The sequence below is a fragment of the Haliaeetus albicilla genome, chromosome 30 (assembly GCF_947461875.1).
Source record: "Haliaeetus albicilla chromosome 30, bHalAlb1.1, whole genome shotgun sequence".
NCBI classification, from domain to species: Eukaryota; Metazoa; Chordata; class Aves; order Accipitriformes; family Accipitridae; genus Haliaeetus; species Haliaeetus albicilla.
The window spans coordinates 882,107-902,282 of NC_091512.1; the positions used below are offsets into that span (position 1 = coordinate 882,107).

General features: G+C 49.0%; 2 protein-coding genes across 2 annotated transcripts; one reads left to right on the top strand and one right to left on the bottom strand.

Moving 5' to 3' along the window:
* Nucleotides 1-936, bottom strand: LOC138683015 (olfactory receptor 14J1-like). Its single transcript, XM_069774536.1, has one exon. The coding sequence runs from the start codon at nt 934-936 to the stop codon at nt 1-3; it is 936 nt and encodes a 311-aa protein (XP_069630637.1).
* A 9,492-nt stretch (nt 937-10,428) lies between these two features.
* Nucleotides 10,429-20,176, top strand: LOC138683016 (uncharacterized). The gene is made up of 3 exons (XM_069774537.1): nt 10,429-11,372; nt 16,927-17,088; nt 19,159-20,176. The coding sequence occupies exons 1-3, from the start codon at nt 10,429-10,431 to the stop codon at nt 20,174-20,176; spliced, it is 2,124 nt and encodes a 707-aa protein (XP_069630638.1).

Genomic DNA, 20,176 nt, shown 5'->3' on the forward strand with positions numbered 1-20,176 from the left:
TTATTGCTTCTGAAAGATTACTGATTGAATCAGCTTCTTCAGTGCATCTTGGAGATCCTGGTTCCTAATGCTGCAGAGGAAGGGATTCACTGCTGGAGGCACCACTGAGTACAGAACTGCCACCAGCAGGTCCAGGGATGGGGAGGAGATGGAGGGGGGCTTCAGGTAGGCAAACATGACAGTGCTGATAAACAAGGAAGCCACGGCGAGGTGAGGGAGGCACATGGAAAAGGCTTTGTGCCGTCCCTGCTCAGAAGGGATCCTCAGCACGGCCCTGAAGATCTGCACATAGGACAGCACAATGAAAACAAAACACCCAAATCCAAAACAGACACCAACTGCAAGTACCCCAACTTCCCTGAGGTAGGCATCTGAGCAGGCGAGCTTGAGGATCTGGGGGATTTCACAGAAGAACTGGTCCACAGCATTGCCTTGGCAGAGGGGTACTGAAAAAGTATTGGCAGTGTGCAGGACAGCATGGAGAAACCCACTGCCCCAGGCAGCTGCTGCCATGTGGACACAAGCTCTGCTGCCCAGGAGGGTCCCGTAGTGCAGGGGCTTGCAGATGGCAACGTAGCGGTCATAGGCCATGACAGTGAGGAGAGAATACTCTGCACCAAACAAGAAGAATACAAAGAAGACCTGAGCAGCACATCCCAAGAAGGAAATGGCCCTGGTGTCCCAGAGGGAGCTGGCCATGGCTTTGGGGACAGTGGTGGAGATGGAGCCCAGGTCAAGGAGGGAGAGGTTGAGGAGGAAGAAGTTCATGGGGGTGTGGAGGCGGTGGTCACAGGCTATGGCAGTGATGATGAGGCCGTTGGCCAGGAGGGCAGCCAGGTAGATGCCCAGGAAGAGCCAGAAGTGCAAGAGCTGCAGCTCCCGTGTGTCTGCAAATGCCAGGAGGAGGAACTCGGTGATGGAGCTGTGGTTGGACATTTGCTTCCTCCGCATATTGTTATCTGTTGAGGAGCAAAATGCACTAGTGAGTTAGGCCAGACTTCTCTGAGCAAAACATATTGCATGTGTAGGGTTCGGCGTTCGGAAGATCTCGCGATGTCACGGAAAGTTAGAGGGTTAGTCGCAGCCTTATGTTGTGTCTGTAATCCCACCTACCCTTGTTAGTATAAAAGGAATTGACTGCGCAATAAAAGGCGGAAGTTGGCGCTCACACTGTGTGTGTTATCTGTCTCTTTCCCTGGTCCGGGCCGACCAGTGATCTAATCGCGGCACCTTGATATGCGGCAAACGCTACAGTCTCCCAGGATCTATGGGGCACCCTGAATATGATGGTGACTCCGTGGACCTAGTGGGGTGCCTCGAAACCGCCAGTGTCTCGTAGGATCTATGGGGCGCCCTAAATCCGATGGCATTTCCCCAGATCTATGGGGCTCCCTGAAACTGTCAGCATCTCCCAACATCTATGGGGCTCCTCAAAACCGCCGATGTCTCCCAGGATCTACGGGGCACCCTGAATATGATGGTGACTCCCTGGACCTAGTGGGTTGCCCTGAACCCGCCAGTGTTTCGTAGGATCTATGGGGCGCCCCAAATCCGACGGCATTTCCCCAGATCTATGGTGCTCCTTGAAACCGCCATCATCTCCCCGGATCTATGGGGCTCCCTGAAACCGCCATCATCTCCCCAGAGTTATGGAGTTTCCTGAAACTGACAGCATCTCCCCAGACCTATGAGATGCCTCGAAAACGCCGATGTCTCCCAGGATCTATGGGGCACCCTGAATATGATGGTGACTCCCTGGACCTAGTGGGGTGCCCCAAAACCGCCAGTGTCTCGTAGGATCTATGGGGCGCCTCAAATCCAATGGCATTTCCCCAGATCTATGGTGGACCTTGAAACTACCAGCGTCTCCCCAGATTTACAGGGCGCCTCAAAACAGCCATCATCTCCCCAGTTCTATGGGGCACCTCGATACTGCCATCATCTCCCCAGATCTAAGGAGCTCCCTGAAACCGCCATCATCTCCACAGATCTAACGGGCTCCTGGAAACTGCTATCATCTCCCCACATCTATGGGGCTCCTCAAAACCACCGATGTCTCCCAGGATCTGTGTGGCATGCTGAATACCATAGTGACTCCCAGGGCCTATGGGGTGCCCCAAAACCACCAGTGTCTCGTAGGATGTATGGGGTGCCCCAAATCCGACAGCATTTCCCCAGATCTATGAGGCTCCTTGAAACCGCCATCATCTCCCAGATCTATGGGGCGCCTCGAAACTGCCAGCGTCTCCCCAGATTTTGTCACAGTCCACTCGGCGGACTCGTGATGGTTCGTTTGCTATGATCTCGAAAGTGCAAAATTACGGTGACCAACACCGGAGGGGATAGCAGTAATCACACAGTAGAACTTTATTGTATTGCCTGTGAGGAGGCACGCAATAGTTAGAGATGGGTGAAAGAAAGGAGAAAAGTAAAGTTAAGTTTAGAGAGAGGAGAAAGAGAGGTTATAGCTACCACCGCTGATCTCACGATGTCCTAATGGTCCCGGGTCCAACTGTTGCTGCGTCGTCGATCGTCGTGGTCCTTGGTGGGGAAGCTTCCAACTTCCGTTGTTCAGAAGTCATCTTTTATGCTCAGTAACACACCTTGCTCCACCTCTGCCTCAGGAGTCTCCACCCTTCTCAGAATACAATTATCATATCTCCGCCCTTCTTGAGCGAGGCTATCATGCAGGCGCGGGGTCAGTGTCCGAGGCATGGTTAGTCTTGGAGGCGGGTAGCCTTCAACCAGGAGGTGTGTTTTGGTATTATAATGAAGCAAAGTTCGTCTAAAGTTCATGATTTCTTCATCGGTGTTATGCCAACTGTGGCAATCCATCCTTTTTGACAGTAGCTATGCGGTTATCTCTAACAGTTCCAGCCAGGTACCTTCCAGGAACCTTGTACCGCACATTCTGTCCTTGGGACTGGCCGCTGCGCTCCAAATAGGCCATTGTCAGGTAATGTACCGTTCATGTTCCTGATGACAATGTTGAGACAATGCTGATTTTCTGACCGACTCCTACACCTCCCCAGGGGATGGGGGTCAGGGCTGGGCCATCCAGCTTGCTGAAGCACATCAAGGGCTTTCATAGTGACCGCCACAGTAAAATTTCCTTCTGTACCAAGTGCCTCCAACTTCCTGCTTCACCAACCCCCAGGGACAGGAACTTTGTCTGCTCATTCCCTGCATGGACTCTTCAGTGACGGAGTTCAGCAGGGCCTGCTAACACCCTCACAAACCTGGAGGTTTGCTTCCAATTTTGACTTCTCTAGAGGTTTGGTCAGTCTTTAAGGATCTGCAGTTCAGGAATTCGGCACCAGAGGGCTCATTAGCATGCAAAACACCCCAAGGAGCCAAGCCTGGGCATAATTTGCCTTTAGTCTTGTAGTAGGCTGACCCTGGCTGGGCGCCAGGTGCCCATCAAAGCCACTCTGTCACTCCCCCTCCTCAGCTGGACAGGGGGGGAGAAAATATAACAAAAGGCTCGTGGGTCAAGATAAGGACAGTTTAATAAAGTGAAAGCAAAGGTCGCATGCGAAAGCAAAGAAAAAAAATTTATGTTATTCTCTACTTCCCATCAGCAGGCAATGTCTGGCCACTTCCTGGGAAGCAGGGCTTCAGTATGCATAGCGGTTGCTCCAGAAGACGAAAATGCTCCCCTTCTATCTCCCTTTACTCAGCTTTTATAGCTGAGTCCTATGGTATGGAATATCTGTTTGGTTAGTTTGGATCAGCTGTCCTGGCTATGTCCCCTCCTAAGATCTTGCCCAGTCCCAGCCTGCCATTGAGGGGGGCAAAAATGTTGGAGAGACAGCCTTGATGCTGTGCCAGCACTGCTCAGCAGTAGCCAAAGCACTGGTGTGTTATCAACACCTTTCTAGCTACTGATGCAGAGCACAGCACTAGGAGGGCTGCTACCGGGCGAATTAACTCCATCGCAGCCAGACCCAATACAAGTCTTCAATTTTTCTGTGGTGAATTAGAGAGATTTCAGGAGTGTAGTCAAAGTGAAAAGATGTCAAAGCAAAGAGACCAAGTGAATAAAATGCTTGATTTTGAATAGCCAATTCTGCATTCATCCCAATGTATTTGGGTTACAGGAATGTCTTCAAGTAGAGTCTGCACCACCTAGACCCATGTGGCTGGACTGGCAGAGCCACCTGCAGCAGGGGAATCCCCATCTCGCAGGCTGAGGCATGCAGTCAAGATGCAAACGTCTGCAGTGCCCACTTCTTACAGGGCTCCAGGCAGACCGTGAGCCATATTTCATGACCCTCTGAGTCTGAACCATCAGTCCCAGTTCTGCACATCTCTTTATCCATCCATCCATCCATCCATCCATCCCTCCATCCCTCCCTCCTTCCATCCATCCCTCCCTCCCTCCCTCCGGCCACCCTTCCAAATGTCCTGTATGCAATAATATAATAAAAGACATCCACTGATCATCCACCCTCATCCAGAAATCCAGCCCTTTCATCCTAGAAAGCCATGAGGTTGGTCTCTCATGATCCACCCTGGACAAATCCATGCTGGCCATGCCCAGTCACCAGCCTCTTCATCTTCCCAGAAATATCATCCAGGAGGACATGCTCAGGGACACACTGCTCTCCAATTGGAGGTTAAACAGCCTTTTGTTCCCCTGGTAATCTTCTGGCCTGTGTTGGAAGAGAACTGTCAACTTCTTTGAAAGCCGTCAGGGACTTGTCCTGATCTCCAGGATCTGTCAACAGTGATGAGAGTGAGCCTTGCTACAAAATTGGATTTCTCCCTCTCCAGCCTTGGAGGATTCCCCTCTGCTCCCAGGGACTGTTCAAGGCTGACGTTGCTCAAGTAACCTCTGACTTATCCCCACTCACTGCTGGTTGTTTTCCTCCAGGGTCCTGTCGCCAGTCACAAAGGCCTGGCAGAAGTCACAGCCAAAGAAGTCATTCAGTTCCTCAGCCTTACCTGCTCCTACACTTAGGAAGTTCAGCACAAGGCCCACATTATCCCTATCTATTGTTTTATGGTTAATGAACCAGTATCAGCTTACCTTGCTGCCTCTATCCTGCCCTGCATCTCTCAAGACAATGGGATCTTTGGCTTTGGCATCATCCCTACATCCTGGGACAAGGTTTGTACATTCTGTCGGCAGCTTTCCCTGCTTCCACCTCCTGCCTGTTGCCTTTTTGCCCTGGAGCTCAGTCAGTTCACACAAGCAGCCTCCGGAGATGGTTGCTTCTCTGCAAGGGTATTTGGGGAGATCATTCTTGTGCTTGGAGGAGGCTGTTTTGTAAGGCCTATCAGATTTCCCATGCTGCTTCACCCAACAGAGCTGCTTCCCATGGCACCACTTGTCTCAGTCTCCTGAGTGTGTCCAAGTCTTCTCCTCTGGAGTCCCAGGTCTGTGCTCTCCTGCTGGCCTTGCTCACTGCCCTTTGGTGTCTCATCCCCCACTAATTCATGGCCATGACAGCCAAAACTGACACTGAATATCATCACATCTCTAACCAGCTTTTCCTTGTTGGCCAGGATCAGGTCTAGGTGAGAATCACCCTTGGTGGCCCACCTGGCAGCTGTCTGAAGAAGTTGTCCCAATAGCCAACTTCAGGCTGTTGGCACCCTGTTGCTTTGCCTTGCCAGGGAATGCCAGGGCACTTGAAGTTGTTCACCACAGGAACCTGCTCATGAACCTGGAGACTTCCTGGGGCTGCTGACAAAAGTCCTTTTCTGCTTCCTCTCCCTGAGCAAGCAGTTTGTAACTGCAAACACAAGGTCACTTTTGCTGACTCCTGCTCTGATCCTAAATTACAAAAGCTAGTCCAACCTCTTGTCTGTCACAGAGAGGACTGCCACAAATCCAAGATTCCCTTTCATGAAGGGGGCCTAGTCCTCATTGTCCCTGCTGTTCCCTGGGCAGAGTCTGTATCCCTCCATTGCAGCACCACAGCTCAGCAAGCTGTCCCACTACATCTCATTTAGTCCAAAACCACCACAGTTCTGTGACAAGCCATGGGTCTCCAGCTCCTCCTGGCAGTGCACATTTGGGCCACAACATCTCAGCTGTGACAGCGTACTGGACCACAGACTTCTCACAGGGAAACCTGAACACTGGTCCACACCAGAAAAATATTGAACATCGAATTCTTAGGGCTGCGCTGCGCTGCACCCTGCTGCACGTACAGCATGGCCATCAGACCTGTGTTATGCTGCACAGATCCCTTGGCCACAGGACAAACTCAGCAGCATGTTGTCACACAAAAGCCTGCAGGCAGGTCCCACTCTGTACTGGATATTATATCTGCTGCGTGGCCTTGCCTGTATCTAACTGTGCAGCAAGATGTTCTCATGAAAACATCACTTCTCTTTGACTGTTGAGACGATGAGTAGAGTTGTTTGTTTTGTAAGAAAATCCTACAGTAGCTTGAATGAACAACACAGGAGACTGTCTTCTATGGATGGGGTCTGCATGCTTTGCTTCACTTGGGCAGAAGGCCCGTTCAATGCTACACCACCTGGGGTTCCCACCATCTAAAGGGACCGAAGATGATCTGCATGATTCTCTCCTCAGAGTGTTAACGATGATGAACATAATTCTAAAAGGTAGCTCACAGTGTCCGAATCCCATTCTTACTGGGGTCATAACAGACCAGCTCCTCCTGAGGAAAAACACCCTCTCAGCACCTTTGGATGCAGCCCCTATGGTTCCCATGGACTGGTAAGGGAGTAGTTTGCTTGTCTAACCCCAGGCTTGATCCCCATCCACTGCTGGTTGTTTTCCTCCAGAGTCCTGCCTCACAGCTCAAAGGCCTGGGAGACCTGGCTGGTAGTAACCAAGGCTATGACGTAAGGTACCTCAGATCTATCTACACCTAGGCTTCCTCATTTCAGCAGTGGTCCTACCTTACCTCTTTTTCTTCTGTAACACTTCCTGAAGTACCAAAAGTTCATCTTGGTGCCCTTGAATTCCTTTCTGTGTTTCCACTGAGTTTTGATATGGACCATTGCTGTGCTTGGAGGATGCTGTTCTTGAAGACAAGATGTATGCAGGAACACTTTGAAAATTCTTGGTCTTTTCATTGATTGTATCATCAAGGGAGTGAGTAAAAACCCCTGTGTGACATGCTTCCTGTTCATGCAATGCCTGCAGCTCTTGGGTGGAGAAGGAGCAGACCTTGCCTCTCTGATGGCATCTGATGACTGATGCCTCTGACTGATGGCATCAGTCAAGGGCACACAGGCACCAAATCGCACTCTCTGTGATGCCGTCTGGAGTGTCTGTGATGTACCACCCTGAATGGGAATTGCTTTCCTGTAGGTCCTGTGAGGTCCCTGCCAGCATTGACATCTCGTATAGCTCTGTGGCTCTGGATTTGGACATTAAATAGAGTACCTGCCTTGAATTCTGTTAGGCAATGTGGGGATGAAAATGGGACACATGCCACTATAGTCAGTGGAGGTATAGTAAATTGAGCTGATGGAAGAGAGACCTAGCTGTCCATATGGCACATGACTGCAATCGTTCATATGAATACCTGTATCAACTGCCATAAAGATAAGGATTAGGAAAAGGTTCTTTTGGCCTTTAGTTGGGCATAAGCTGCCATGTCACTTGGCCAAAGGAATTTCCCACCAGGCTCATACATGATTCCCAAGATTTTGCCCTGCCTCTCTGAACTTCTCCATTACAGTTTGCTGTTACCTACATGTATCTTGGACCACCTCTGGCAGTTCAAATGTCACCAGGTATTTGCATATGAACACCTGACTCCTGCCTTTCCTCCCCATTAATTCAGATGGGAGCTGAGACAGGGAGCTCCCATGCAGGTGCCTATTTTGTGCCTACCTGAAGACAGTCAAGAGGAATCCCACCTCCTTATGGCTTTGTAGTGTGCATGGGAGGGAGCTGAGTCTCCTTCAAATGCCATGAGTAGAAACGCAGATGAAACGCCACCATTGACCCAAGGATCCTTTCTGTCTCTAGGTGTAAAGGAGATCCCTGCCTGTCACTCTCTGAGTATCCCGTCTAAAAAATAACACGAAAAAAGTGGTATTAAAAGTAACTCTGAGAGAAGGATTATATTTCTGGAAAGAAAAAAAAGGTCACATGTAGACGTAACTTTGCCTCTGAGTAGAAAATTTTATTTCAGGAAAGAAGTGTCTCTCCCTAGCTGAGGGAATAAACATCAGTGATTGCTTCAGCCTGTTTCCCAGCAGGTTCCCTTGGAGCCCCAGGGACACCTGGAGGGAGCCCAGAGGGGGCAGAGAAAGTGCTGCCTTGGGCTGGTCCTCTGCTGCTGAACTGGGCTGGGCTCCTGGGCTGGAGGGAGCTCATGGCAAGCAGGCAGCACTGCAGAGAGACAGCTCTGCCCAGGAGCAGCTCCTCTGCAAAGCGCAGCAGGGCTGAGGGCACTGAGGGGAGAAGAGGGAAGGGAGAGGGAGGTTAAAAGCAGTGTGGGGTGGGAGGAGAGAGGAGAGCAGACCTGAAGAAAAATCTTGACAGCCCTTAACATGGTAAGTCTCTGGCTGCAGGGCAATGCAGCTGTGGTTCCTGGAATGATCTCCTAAAGCTGGCACATCTCACAGCCTATGGGATCTGTCAGGAGGACTCTCACTGTTTGTGCAGTGTAGAGAAAAAGGACGTGCTTTGGAGCACAGCTTCCCTGCTGCACCCTCAGAGGGACAGGGCATGTCAGCTGCCTTCACCCGGGGATGGCTGCAGAGTGTGAAGGTGGGTGTGCAGTCAGGGGTGCCCAGGGCTGTCCTGAGCAGGGTCCCTGCGGCCAGGGGTCTGTGTGCTGGAGCAGGGACTCTGCCACCAGTCAGGGTAAGTACTCAGCCTGCCTGGGGAGCTCCAACATCAGAGTGGGGAGAAGCTGCGGGTGGAAGAAGCATCTCGCAGCAGGGCAGGGTCCTTCTGCTGGCAAGAGGGTGCTTTGTGGGTCAGGGCAGCTCACAGCTCCAGATCACCCCCAGGACATTTCCGAGGGGACTTTTCAAGGGGAGATCAAACCAGGGATTGCTATAAAATTAAGGAGCTTTCCAGAGTCTGTGTTTTCTGTGTCTTAGTTTTCAGGAATTTTCAGGAGCAATGCAGAAGGATTTGTCATGCTTGAACAAGTTCCTGAGACTCCTGAGCTGTAACTTGGAGTGATCAGTAAGTCTGACAGGAGCCTCCTGAAGTAGAGCACAGGGACTGAGAACAACTGACTGGCTGTGCTGGTGTTTGGGAGGTGGCATGCACAAATGGGTGAGGGTTACTCTTTCCTGAGACTTCAGCTGCCTCTCCCCCTGCCTCTCTGAACCAGTCAATCACTGCTTTTTTCCTTGGTTCTCCACTTGTCTGTGCTACTGTTATCTTGTTCCTGCTGTCAGGCTCTCTGGGGGTGGGAGTTTCAGCTGCAGAGTCACACACTGATCTTGTGGGTCCTCCCATGCAGCTGTGTCCATGGGAACAAGTGTCCCAGCTTTCCTATCATCTGAGGGGTTATGCTCACTGCTGTCTGTGGGGCTGGGGAATGAGCTGATTCTCCCTTACAGAGCTGCCATCACATCAGGTCACTTGTCTGTCACCTCTGAGTGTCCTTCCAAGCTGTCAGCTGCCCTGCAGGATGCAAACCTGTCTCATAGCAGCTTTCTGTGATCTGAAAGCCCCATGGAGAAGCACAGAGATGCTATGACTGAGGAAATGCTTTTAGGTTGGTGAAATGAGCCCGATGTGTCCTTGGCTAGAAGCAGGGTGCTGAGACTTTGAGACAGGGGGAGACATTTGGTGGTCTGCAGTGGACATCTCTGCTCTCAGCAGTGTCTGGTGGCTTTTCAGGGTAAAGCATGGGAGTGTGATTAATGTCCATCTCAGAAAGGTGCAAGCACAGTGAAAGTGGGAACTAGACAGAAGGACAGAGCAACTCCCTCTCTCTCTGCACTAAGTCACGGGCAATCCTCTTGACTTGCCTGGCCCATGCTGTTCTCCCGGAGTGCAGCAGAAATGCTGAAGGCTCCTGAGATCTAAGAAAACTCCCCAGGGGTGATGTGGGCAGCTGTAAAAAACCCTAGAACTCTTAAACTGCTTTTACCTTCCTGATTCGTTAGCACTGGGAGTGCAGATCCTGACAAGCCCTTCTGGGTTAGGAGCAGTTTCAGCTGACAAAGGGAAACACCAGACTGGCCCTTTCCCCCACCGATCCCATGAACCCACTGCTGCAGAGCAGGGCTGCCTTTCAAGAGCCCATGGGCAGAGGCCCTGCTCTTCATTGCACACTCGGCCAGCACCAAGCTGGGCTCCAGCCACAGACCTGAAGGAAGGTCTCCTAGATATGGAAAAGTGTCTGTGTGTGTGAGAGTGGGAGGGTCTATGGGAAATGGCTTTGATATTGCTCAGAGAATAATGCCCTGACACTTCACTGTCTTTTTTCTACTTTGACAGCACCCTATTCCCAGAGGATGAAAATGTCCAACGGCAGCTCCATCACCCAGTTCCTCCTCCTGGCATTTGCAGACACGCGGGAGCTGCAGCTCTTGCACTTCGGGCTCTTCCTGGGCATCTACCTGGCTGCCCTCCTGGCCAACGGCCTCATCATCACAGTCATAGCCTGTGACCACCACCTCCACACACCCATGTACTTCTTCCTCCTCAACCTCTCCCTCCTTGACCTGGGCGCCATCTCCACCACTGTCCCTAAAGCCATGGCCAACTCCCTTTGGAATACCAGGGCCATCTCCTACCCAGGATGTGCTGCCCAGGCATTTCTGTTTGTCTTTTTGATGTCAGCAGAGTATTTTCTTCTCACTGTCATGGCCTATGACCGCTACGTTGCCATCTGCAAACCCCTGCACTACGGGACCGTCCTGGGCAGCAGAGCTTGTGTCCACATGGCAGCAGCTGCCTGGGGCACTGTTTTCCTCTATGCTGTGCTGCACACTGCCAATACATTTTCAGTACCCCTCTGCCGAGGCAATGCTGTGGACCAGTTCTTCTGTGAAATCCCCCAGATCCTCAAGCTCGCCTGCTCAGATGCCTACCTCCGGGAAGTTGGGGTACTTGTGGTTAGTGCCTGTTTAGTCCTTGGGTGTTTTGTTTCCATTGTGCTGTCCTATGGGCAGATCTTCAGGGCTGTGCTGAGGATCCCCTCTGAGCAGGGACGGCACAAAGCCTTTTCCACCTGCCTCCCTCACCTCACCGTGGTCTCCTTGTTTATAAGTACTGCCGTGTTTGCCTACCTGAAGCCTCCCTCCATCTCCTCCCCATCCCTGGACCTGCTGGTGGCAGTTCTGTACTCAGTGGTGCCTCCAGCAGTGAACCCCCTCATCTACAGCATGAGAAACCATGAGATCAAGGATGCCCTGAGAAAACTAACCACTGGGTGCTTTTTAGAAGGAATAAACTGCCTCTTGTCTTCTGAATAATACTTACACCTCATCACAGCCCCAAACTGTCTTTTGCTGGTCTTTCTATGGTGATTTTGGGTGTGGTTTTATTCCTTCTCTTTCACTTTGTTTTATTTATCTGAATGCTTTCCACAAAGAAATGTCTTCATTACTCCAGTTTCTAATTCACAGTCTATCCAACCTTTGTGTGCCCTGGAGGCTGTGCAAATGAGCTTTGCCCTTCTTTGTGTTTATCTTGGAGCTCAGCTCCAAGCTGATGGCCATGGTGCAGCAGCCCTCCATTGAGCTTGCTGCTTGCCCTCAGCTCAGGAGAAGGGACACTTTTCCCGGCTCCTCACCCCGAACTCCTCTCTGACGTTCTCCTGTCAGTGAGGGTCCCCCAGCGCATCCCTGCTGCTTCCTGACCCCGCTCTCAGCCGTGGAGCAGCTCCGAAGGGCAGCGGTGGGGAGCCCCTGAGCAGTGCCCGGCAGCACCCAAGCCTCACTGGGAAGTACCGGCACTGCCATGGCGCTGGGGACACCCCCCCCGTGACATCAGCCCACGTCATTTGAAGGTCCGCTGTGACACCTGCAGGGAGATGGCACAGCTGGGCAGAGAGGCGAGAGATTTTCCCCCTTGTCCTGAGAAATCCCCTTTTTCCCCAGTCCTTTTCCAAATATTGTGTCTGCCCCCTGCACCAACAGGGCTCTGCTACTGGGACCCTCTCTGGTCAGGCGGGGTTTTGGGGTTGGCTGCAGTTGGGATGTTTTCAAGAGATGGGATTGAAGGCCCGTGGGGTACAGCAGCCCCTCCCGTGTTACCCAACACTCTCTGTGTTGTCTCACTCTCATTGTAGGAGCACTGGTTTTGGCTGGGATGCAGTTAGTTTTCTTCCTGGCAGCCCTTAGGGTGCTGTGGTTTGGTTTTATGACCAACCCAGTCCTGATTGATAAACCACTGATGATTCAGCTATTGCTGAGCAGTGCTTGCACAGCATCAAGGGCTTCTCTGTTCCTCACTCTTGCCCACTAACAAGTAGGCAAGAAGCTGCGAGGGGACATAACGGGGACAGCTGACCCCAGCAGACCAAAGGGATATTTGCATATGTTATGACGTCATGCTTAGCAATCAAAGCTGGGGCAAGGAGGACTAAGGCGGTGGGTTGGGTATGTTCAAGGCTATGGCGTTTGTCTTCCCAGCTAATTCCCTCAGATACTGGATATGTCCCTCAGCAATGGTCCACTTGACTTGGTAACTTGCATGATCTTTGAAGGGATACCTTTCCTTCACATTCAGCTGGAGGCAACTGTAGGAGCACCTGATATAGTTGAGGGCTGGATCTCTGGTTTAGCCACAGTGTCTGTGTGTCTTCAGATCCAGAGACCCTCTCTTCTCCTTGAGGGTGCTGAATAGTCATGAATAATGCTCAGTAGGCACAGGCCAGGCCCCAGAACAGTGCAACAGCTTGTGTCTCTTTGGCATAGCCAGGGCCAGGACATGCTCTTTTCAAACATTCTGTCACTTCATTAGGATCCCACACTTGTTGGGGGAGTGAAGTCCCAGACCACCAGAGGCGACAACCGTTCTGGGTACCTGCCCAGATTCTTCCACGTGCCTTGCCACCTAATACTGCACTTCCTTGGGTCATATCCCCGTGCTGATCTCTCGAAAGAGCTGCTTAACCTTTGAAAAAGCAGAAACAATATTCCTGAGAAGTACCAATAGGAGTATTTTGCTTACCCAAGGATGCTCACGATACTGAAGAATTATTGTAAGAAGAAAGAAAATGCCTACCCCATAGGAGAAAAAGGGGAAGGTGCCCTTCTCTTTCCTCCACTGATTGGCTCTTGGAAGAGAAAAGGGAAAAAATGTAATTGTGAAGTGTCTCCGTAAAATGGTTCCCAAAATACAGGCAAGGCATAAATGCAGGGCCCAAATACCAAATTAGGATCAAGGCCACTGCTTTTATCATAATTCTTCCAGGCAAAACACCACCAACTGCTACACACCACAGCAAAAAAGGGAGCATGACACAGATCAGATAAAACAATGTCGAGAACAGAGAAGTCAACATCGTGACCAGCAACTCTTCAAGACATGTAATAATTACAGGTTCCCTCTAGTATGCTCTGGTCAAACCCTTTGAACTCCACATTGGGTTTAACCCCAGTAGGCAGCTAAGCATCACACAGCTGCTCGATCACTTCCCAACCCACAATGGAATGGGGAGAGAATTGGAAGGGTGAAAGGGCAAAAACATTTGAGTTGAGATAAAGATGGTTTAATAAGAAAAGTAGGGGGGAACATCCACACACACACAAAACCCACAAAAGACCCAAACCAAGAAAAGTACATGATGCAAAAAAAATCCCAGTTGCTCACCACTGATGGATGCTCAACCAGTACCTGAGAAACAGCAGCCCCCTGCAATTATTCCCACCCACCCCCACCACCTCCCCAACTTGATTTCTGAGCACAACATCATATGGTCTGGAATATCCCTTTGGTCATCTGGAGTCAGCGGTCCCAGCTGTGTCCCCTCCCAACTTCTTGTGCACCCCATGCCTGCTCACTGGCAGGGCACTATGAGAAGCAGAAAAGGCCTCGATGCTAATTAGGTAAGAACTGCTCAGCAATATGTAAAACATCCCTGTGTTATCAGCACTGTTGTAAGAACACATCCAAAACACAGCACCATATGGGCTCCCATGACGAAAATTAACTCTATCCCAGCTAAAACCAGCACACACCATTATCGCTAAAGACACACACGCTTTCAGTTGCAGATACAGCCGTAAAATACATACAATTATAGATACAGTCAGACACAGTAACTTACAGCATTGCAGATACAAGTACAGTCACACACACAGGCGCACACTCCATTACACCTACAGCTACAGCTACAGCTCAAAATACCATTATGGATAGAGGTGCCATTAAACATACAGGTACTGATCCAAACGCAATTGAAGACACACACACAGATACCAGTACAGAGGCAGGTACACATGCAATTAGGCATGGAGGTAGCATTACAGACACTGATAGCAGTAAAAAGACCGTGACACCGTTACAGTCATACCAGTACCGAGACTGTGAGCGGTACAGAGACCATTAGAGAGAGCCTTGCTGATACTATGTCAGCTAGCGAGTCTTTGGAACTTCAAAGTGGGACTTGGAACCTATAAATGAGGTTTTGGACACTAAAACCACAACTTTGGCCTCTAAACCTGAGAGTTTGGAAACTAAACCTGAGCCTTTGGCCTTTGGACCATTAAAAAGAGGCTGCTCTCTAGAAAGAGGCTTTCTGCACCTGAAAATGAGGGTTTAGATCCAAAAAAAATGAAACTGTGGGCCCTAAAAAAGCCTATGGGTAATAAAAGACAGGTTTGGACCCTAAAAAGGAGTATTTCTGCCCTAAACATGAGGCTTTGGGCACTGAAAAGGAGGGGCTAGAAGCTACAGATGACGCTTTGCACCCTAAACAAGAAGGCAACCTATTGGTTCTTCTATGGAGCCCAGAAATGAAGCTTTGGTCCCTAATATAGAGCTTTGGGCACTCCAGTGGAGGCTTAGTGTTATGTAAAGGCAGTATTAATAAGCCTTCTCCCTCCCAAAGTCAAAGTCAAGATTAACAGTTTCAAGATATTTTTTCTTTTTGCCCTTGGCTTTTGACTCATTAAGGCAAAAAGTATTCTATTACTTTCTCTCTCTAGTTTCTACAGGGACATCCATTGCAACAGCAGAAGTGGAGGTGACGTCACATGAACCACTTCTTTGCTTAGACCTAACAAGTAAAACCACAGGAGACGTTAATTCCTGCAATGGAATGTCTTGCTCCAAGTTACTAACCATACACAAATTCAATACAGAGCTGCTCCTCTTTAAGGAGATTGATCCGGCATCCCTCACCCCTTCCACCCGGATGTCCAAGCCGCACACGCAGCAACTAGCTAAGAAAGCAGATAGAAAACAGCAAAGTTTGCAAGAAATCTGGTATCAAAGAGCCTCCCTCACCGAGTCTTTATGCATGAGTAACTTTTCTTTCAATCACTTTGACAGAGGACTTGCTCCATAAACAAAGGAAAATTTTTCAGTTGAATTGTTGCAGTTTGAACTTTATTTAAAACAGCTGTAATCTGATTTGCATAGTCCTGGGGCAGTATCGAACTTCTGCAATAGCCAGGGAAACTCCCGAACAGTGACGTCACTCTGCACTGGGCCAAGCGTTGAGTCAGGGTATATTAAGGTAAAGTGTGTAATCTCACCTATGCTGGATCAAGTCCGGGAAACTAGGAACCTAACTTCTTCCTAAACTTCTTCTTAAAACCTTAAGAGTGAGAGGAGCAACAACAACAACAAAAGTAAGAGAGATCAGAAGATAGTTCTACAAAGCAACAGTAAAAAAAAAAAAAAAATCCACATAAAGGCATATATTTTGATATCAATTAGCTAGGTTAGTTTGATACTAGATGCATAAATCCATGTGCTGACCTAGAGGTTAAGGGCAAAACAGCCTTTAACAGTCTTGGAATACACAAGTGGAAGCATTTATTTAAAAGCTTGGTAATATCACAGGGTTGTAGACTATTAGAAAACACTTACTTTTCATATTTGCTTTGCTGTTTATCTTATCACCTACTTCAGCTTTACTTCCTTCAAATTCCTGATGGATTTTTATTTACACAGGTGCTGAAGATGTATACCTACTGTAACTAGTACACAGAGTTGACGGTATTTAAATACCATGGTTTTAACCTTGGTCACAAAACCAAGGTAACCTTTTTATAAACTCAAGGTGTAGTAGCTCTGCTACAAGCCACTTAAGTAACATGGGTTCTGTGTCTTAATTTTAACCTGTGAGTAAACCTAAGCCTTGCGCTCTGAAGTTTTGGGGTTTTTGGAGGGGAGAAGGAAGAAGAAGACCTCTCAAACCCACTAAAGCAAATTTTCTAAGAGATTAATTGCACTTGAAGCAAGCTGGAAACCAGAGGTAATAAGGAAAAAAGTATGTATATGGTTATAATCATGCTTTCTCCGTAAGTTTGGAATACTAGCAGTAGGGGGAATGCTGGAGAATGAAGACCTTACAAGATAGCTACCTGCCTCTTGGGTCTTGCCACTAGGGTTTTAGGTGGATGCTTAAGAGGATCAGAGCTCAGAATTGCTGTTTAAGCCAAGCAAATAATTTTAAAAGAATTCAGGGGTATCTGTTGTCCGCACAGCAAACTGGGACTTCCGCCGTCCATGCAGTTTGCAAGCTGCACTATTCAGAGGTTGTTAATTCAAAACCTGGAAATTGCCCTTTGTCCATGTTCTTGAAGACCATCTTCACTTTCTTCCGTAGAACAGAGTTCAAGCTCTCAGGGCCACCTCCGCCTTGAGGATAACATGGGACCCGGGGAGGTGGAGGTACAGAGAGGCCTTTTCTGTTGCTGCACAGTGAAGTTAAGCACAGGTTGAATAGGCTTATTTTCTGCTTGCCTTTTTGGTTTGGTTTGGTTTTCCTTCCACAAGTTTGGCACCTGTCCTTTGAGCAGCTAAACCTCATGCCTCCGTTTTTCTGCTGTTTAAAGACCTATAGTTATGCTGGAAGTTGCTAGTCAGGCTAACGCCCATGCTTCTGACAGTCTTTCTCAAATCATTCATGGTGCCGTGGGCATCCAGGGAGGAGCAGTGGCAGCACCAGCGTCCCCACCTTCTCTCCTGAGGCTGCTTACTAACTGTCTTATAACCAGGTGAGAGTGACAGAGAGGTGTCCAGAGAACCATACTCAGGTGGTTTCCAGGGGAAAGAAGGAGTGAAAAAAGGTAAGCACTGCCTCCTGCAGCATCACGGACTGAGGACCGTGTTCCTGCCTCTGGGCTCCTGACAACGGTAAATCCCTTTTGGCATGCCCTGGAATACGGAGGTAGTGTGGCAGCACAGACACTACCAGAAGCAGCTGCAGGCATCTATCCAGCTTGGCTGAGCTCACTGGAACGAGCTTCCTTCAGCTTTAAGAAAAGCTGCCTGAGGGATAGTCACCACGGAAGAAGTACTCTGGCAGTTTCCCGAGAGCAAAGCTAGCCTGAACTGTGCTCTACCTGTGATCTTGGGATGCACTGGCACATCCGAGCGTTAAAAAGAATAGGCTGTATGCTTGAGAACATTTTGAAACAAGCAGGAAATGCTGGTATGTGGATAATCTGCATGTAAGTGGTAGCTTTGAGTTAAAGCATTAATTTAAAATAAATGTGGGTAAGTCACAGGGGTTTTTATTCAGAAAATAAAACTATTTCATTTTTCTGTACATGTATATGAATAAGTAGGTAGATTAGGAAACAATCATGGTGACTTTTGCCTCACGCAAACCCTGACGTTAACTTGCAAATGTTGAATGGCACCCTTAGGAGATAGATAAAACTCACAGGAAAAAGGCAGGAATACCTTGGAAAAAGCATCAAACTATTAGGACCATGTGTTTTTGTGAATTCTGGGTTTTCTTGGGAGAAAACTGCCCTGCAATTTTCACTTGGCTAATCTGAATGCTTTTATCACATGTTTTCTGACCTGTTGTTCTCATCATTAACGCATCCGACTTTAAGAAGACTTCTCAAAGGGTGTTATTGATAGCTGGAGAGACACAGCCAGCATCCTCAGTCCTCTGCCTGGAAGAGGATATTGCTTCCCCATGTCAGACCAAGATTCTTAAACATCTTTCAGCTGAGTCACTTCTTCCTAAGAAGCGACCTGCTAGTGTGGTGCTGCGTGCTTGTAGCTCACATCCTTCAAGTGTGTCCAGCAAGAAGTCTTTATGCTCTGGGAAGGTGGGAAATGCAAAGGGAAGGCTCAGTTCCCCAGGCAGCAAGAGCATTGCTCTGCCTCTGTGAGGGCTTGCAGGGATCTGGGAAGCATTGCAGGCTTGGGATCAGAGCGAACGGGCCCTCAGCTGGATTTGTAAGCTCTTCAGAAACCCAAGTGACAGAGCAGCAAGTTTAAGAATGCGGAATTATTCAGGACTCATTCAGAAGTTATAAAAGCCTGACCTGTTCAGGAAAACGGGGTACCGTGGGGCCATCACCCACTTTTGATCACTTTCTTCTCTGTATGACTGAAAACTGCATGAAGCTATTTGATCACTTGCATAAAAAAGTCCTTTAGCACCCTGAAAACTTGTGATTTATGCATAAACTGCTGCTGATCTGTCTTGTTAAAATGTCCCATGCATGCCTCAGTGTCACTGGATTCACTGGCAGATAGCAGCTTGTTTTCCTTCTGATGGGATTCACCCTTCACCATGTAAAAATTAATGCTTCGGATCTGAGATAGTCTCCCAGATCTTTGTGTGTGGACACAGCATCACGGGGTGAGCTCTTACATGTGAGAGAGGAGAGCTGGGACTGATCTCTTTCACTAAGGTCTAAGAATCAAGTCATGCCTTGCCTTGCTCTGTTTTCTTCTTTTTCCTCCCTTTTCTCCTTTGCACCCTATTTCTTCTTAATTGTCTTACACTAAAAGTAGCTCTTACAAGATCCAGACAAGGAGTGTAAGCAAGACTGTTGCTGAAGTGGCTAGTGTTTATCCCTTTTCTGCCTTTTTCTCATCTGTCACCAGGTATTCTATTCTCTAAAAAAGAAAGTCAAGTTTCTTTTCTGCAGATGACAAAACCCAGTCATTCAGGCTCAAGGATTCTGTTCTCTCCTCTCTTTACAAACCTCCCTGCAGCAAGCAAGCCATGTTAGGTTTGCAAACATTCATGCCGATCTTGGTCAAGCTCGCCTAACCCTGCAATCACATGTATGCGGATGTTTGTAGTCTTTCTCTAGGCTTGAAGTGCGCGTGATGGTGGACAGGCCATCAGCATCCTCTAAGAGCCTGTTGTTTGGATTGCTCCGTATAGGGAAAATGTCCCAAAGAAAAGGCTTGGAGAATCACACTGTTGGATCTGGATTCATTCTTCTGGGATTTTCTGGCCACTCCAGCTTGCAGGGCCTGTGCTTCGCAGCATTCCTGGTCATCTACCTTGTGGTCCTCACAGGGAACAGCCTGATTGCTCTCATCACAGTGGTGGACTCAAGCCTCCACAGCCCCATGTATTTCTTCCTGAGGAACTTGTCCTTCCTGGAGGTCTGCTACACGTCAGTCACTCTGCCAAAAATGCTGGTGGGTTTCCTGATGGAAGATGGCCGGATCTCCTTCCTTGGCTGTGCTGCCCAGCTGTATTTCCTGGTTTTGTTGGGCAGCATCGAAAGCCTTCTCCTGGCTGCCATGGCCTATGACCGCTACACAGCCATATGTGACCCCCTGCGCTATACCCTCATCATGAGCAGGGGTCTCTGCATCAGACTGGTGGTGGGGTCATGGATAGCTGTCGTTCCAGTGCAAGTCGGACAGACCTACCAGGTGTTCACTTTGCCCTTCTGTGCATCCCATGACCTTCACCACTTTTTCTGTGATGTTCCCCCTCTGCTGGAACTGGCCTGTGCCGACACTTTCTGGCACCAAGTGATGCTGTACACCATCATCCTGGTATTTGCCATCCTTCCCTTCTCCTTAATAGTTATTTCTTACATTCAAATTATCAGGGCAATTCTGAAAATACCTTCAGCCCTGGGCAGGCACAAAACCTTCTCCACCTGCTCTTCGCACCTTGGGGTGGTGATGCTCTTCTATGGCTCAGCCACAGTCACCTACTTAAAGCAACGGTCAGGGGATTCTGTAGATGCTGACAAATACCTTGCCCTGCTTTACACAGTTGTGACCCCCATGTTTAACCCTGTCATCTATAGCCTGAGGAATAAGGAAGTGAGAGTTGCCTTGAGGAGACTCCTACAGACAAAGTGA

What these genes read in the sequence shown, in the direction of transcription:
- LOC138683015 (XM_069774536.1), bottom strand. Translation starts at nt 936, where the DNA reads ATGTCCAACCACAGCTCCATCACCGAGTTCCTCCTCCTGGCATTTGCA.
- LOC138683016 (XM_069774537.1), top strand. Translation starts at nt 10,429, where the DNA reads ATGTCCAACGGCAGCTCCATCACCCAGTTCCTCCTCCTGGCATTTGCA. An exon ending in GAAGGAATAAACTGCCTCTT is followed by an intron (nt 11,373 to 16,926) that starts GTCTTCTGAATA and finishes TGCTGTTTAAAG; the next exon opens with ACCTATAGTTATGCTGGAAG. An exon ending in ACTAACTGTCTTATAACCAG is followed by an intron (nt 17,089 to 19,158) that starts GTGAGAGTGACA and finishes GTCTTTCTCTAG; the next exon opens with GCTTGAAGTGCGCGTGATGG.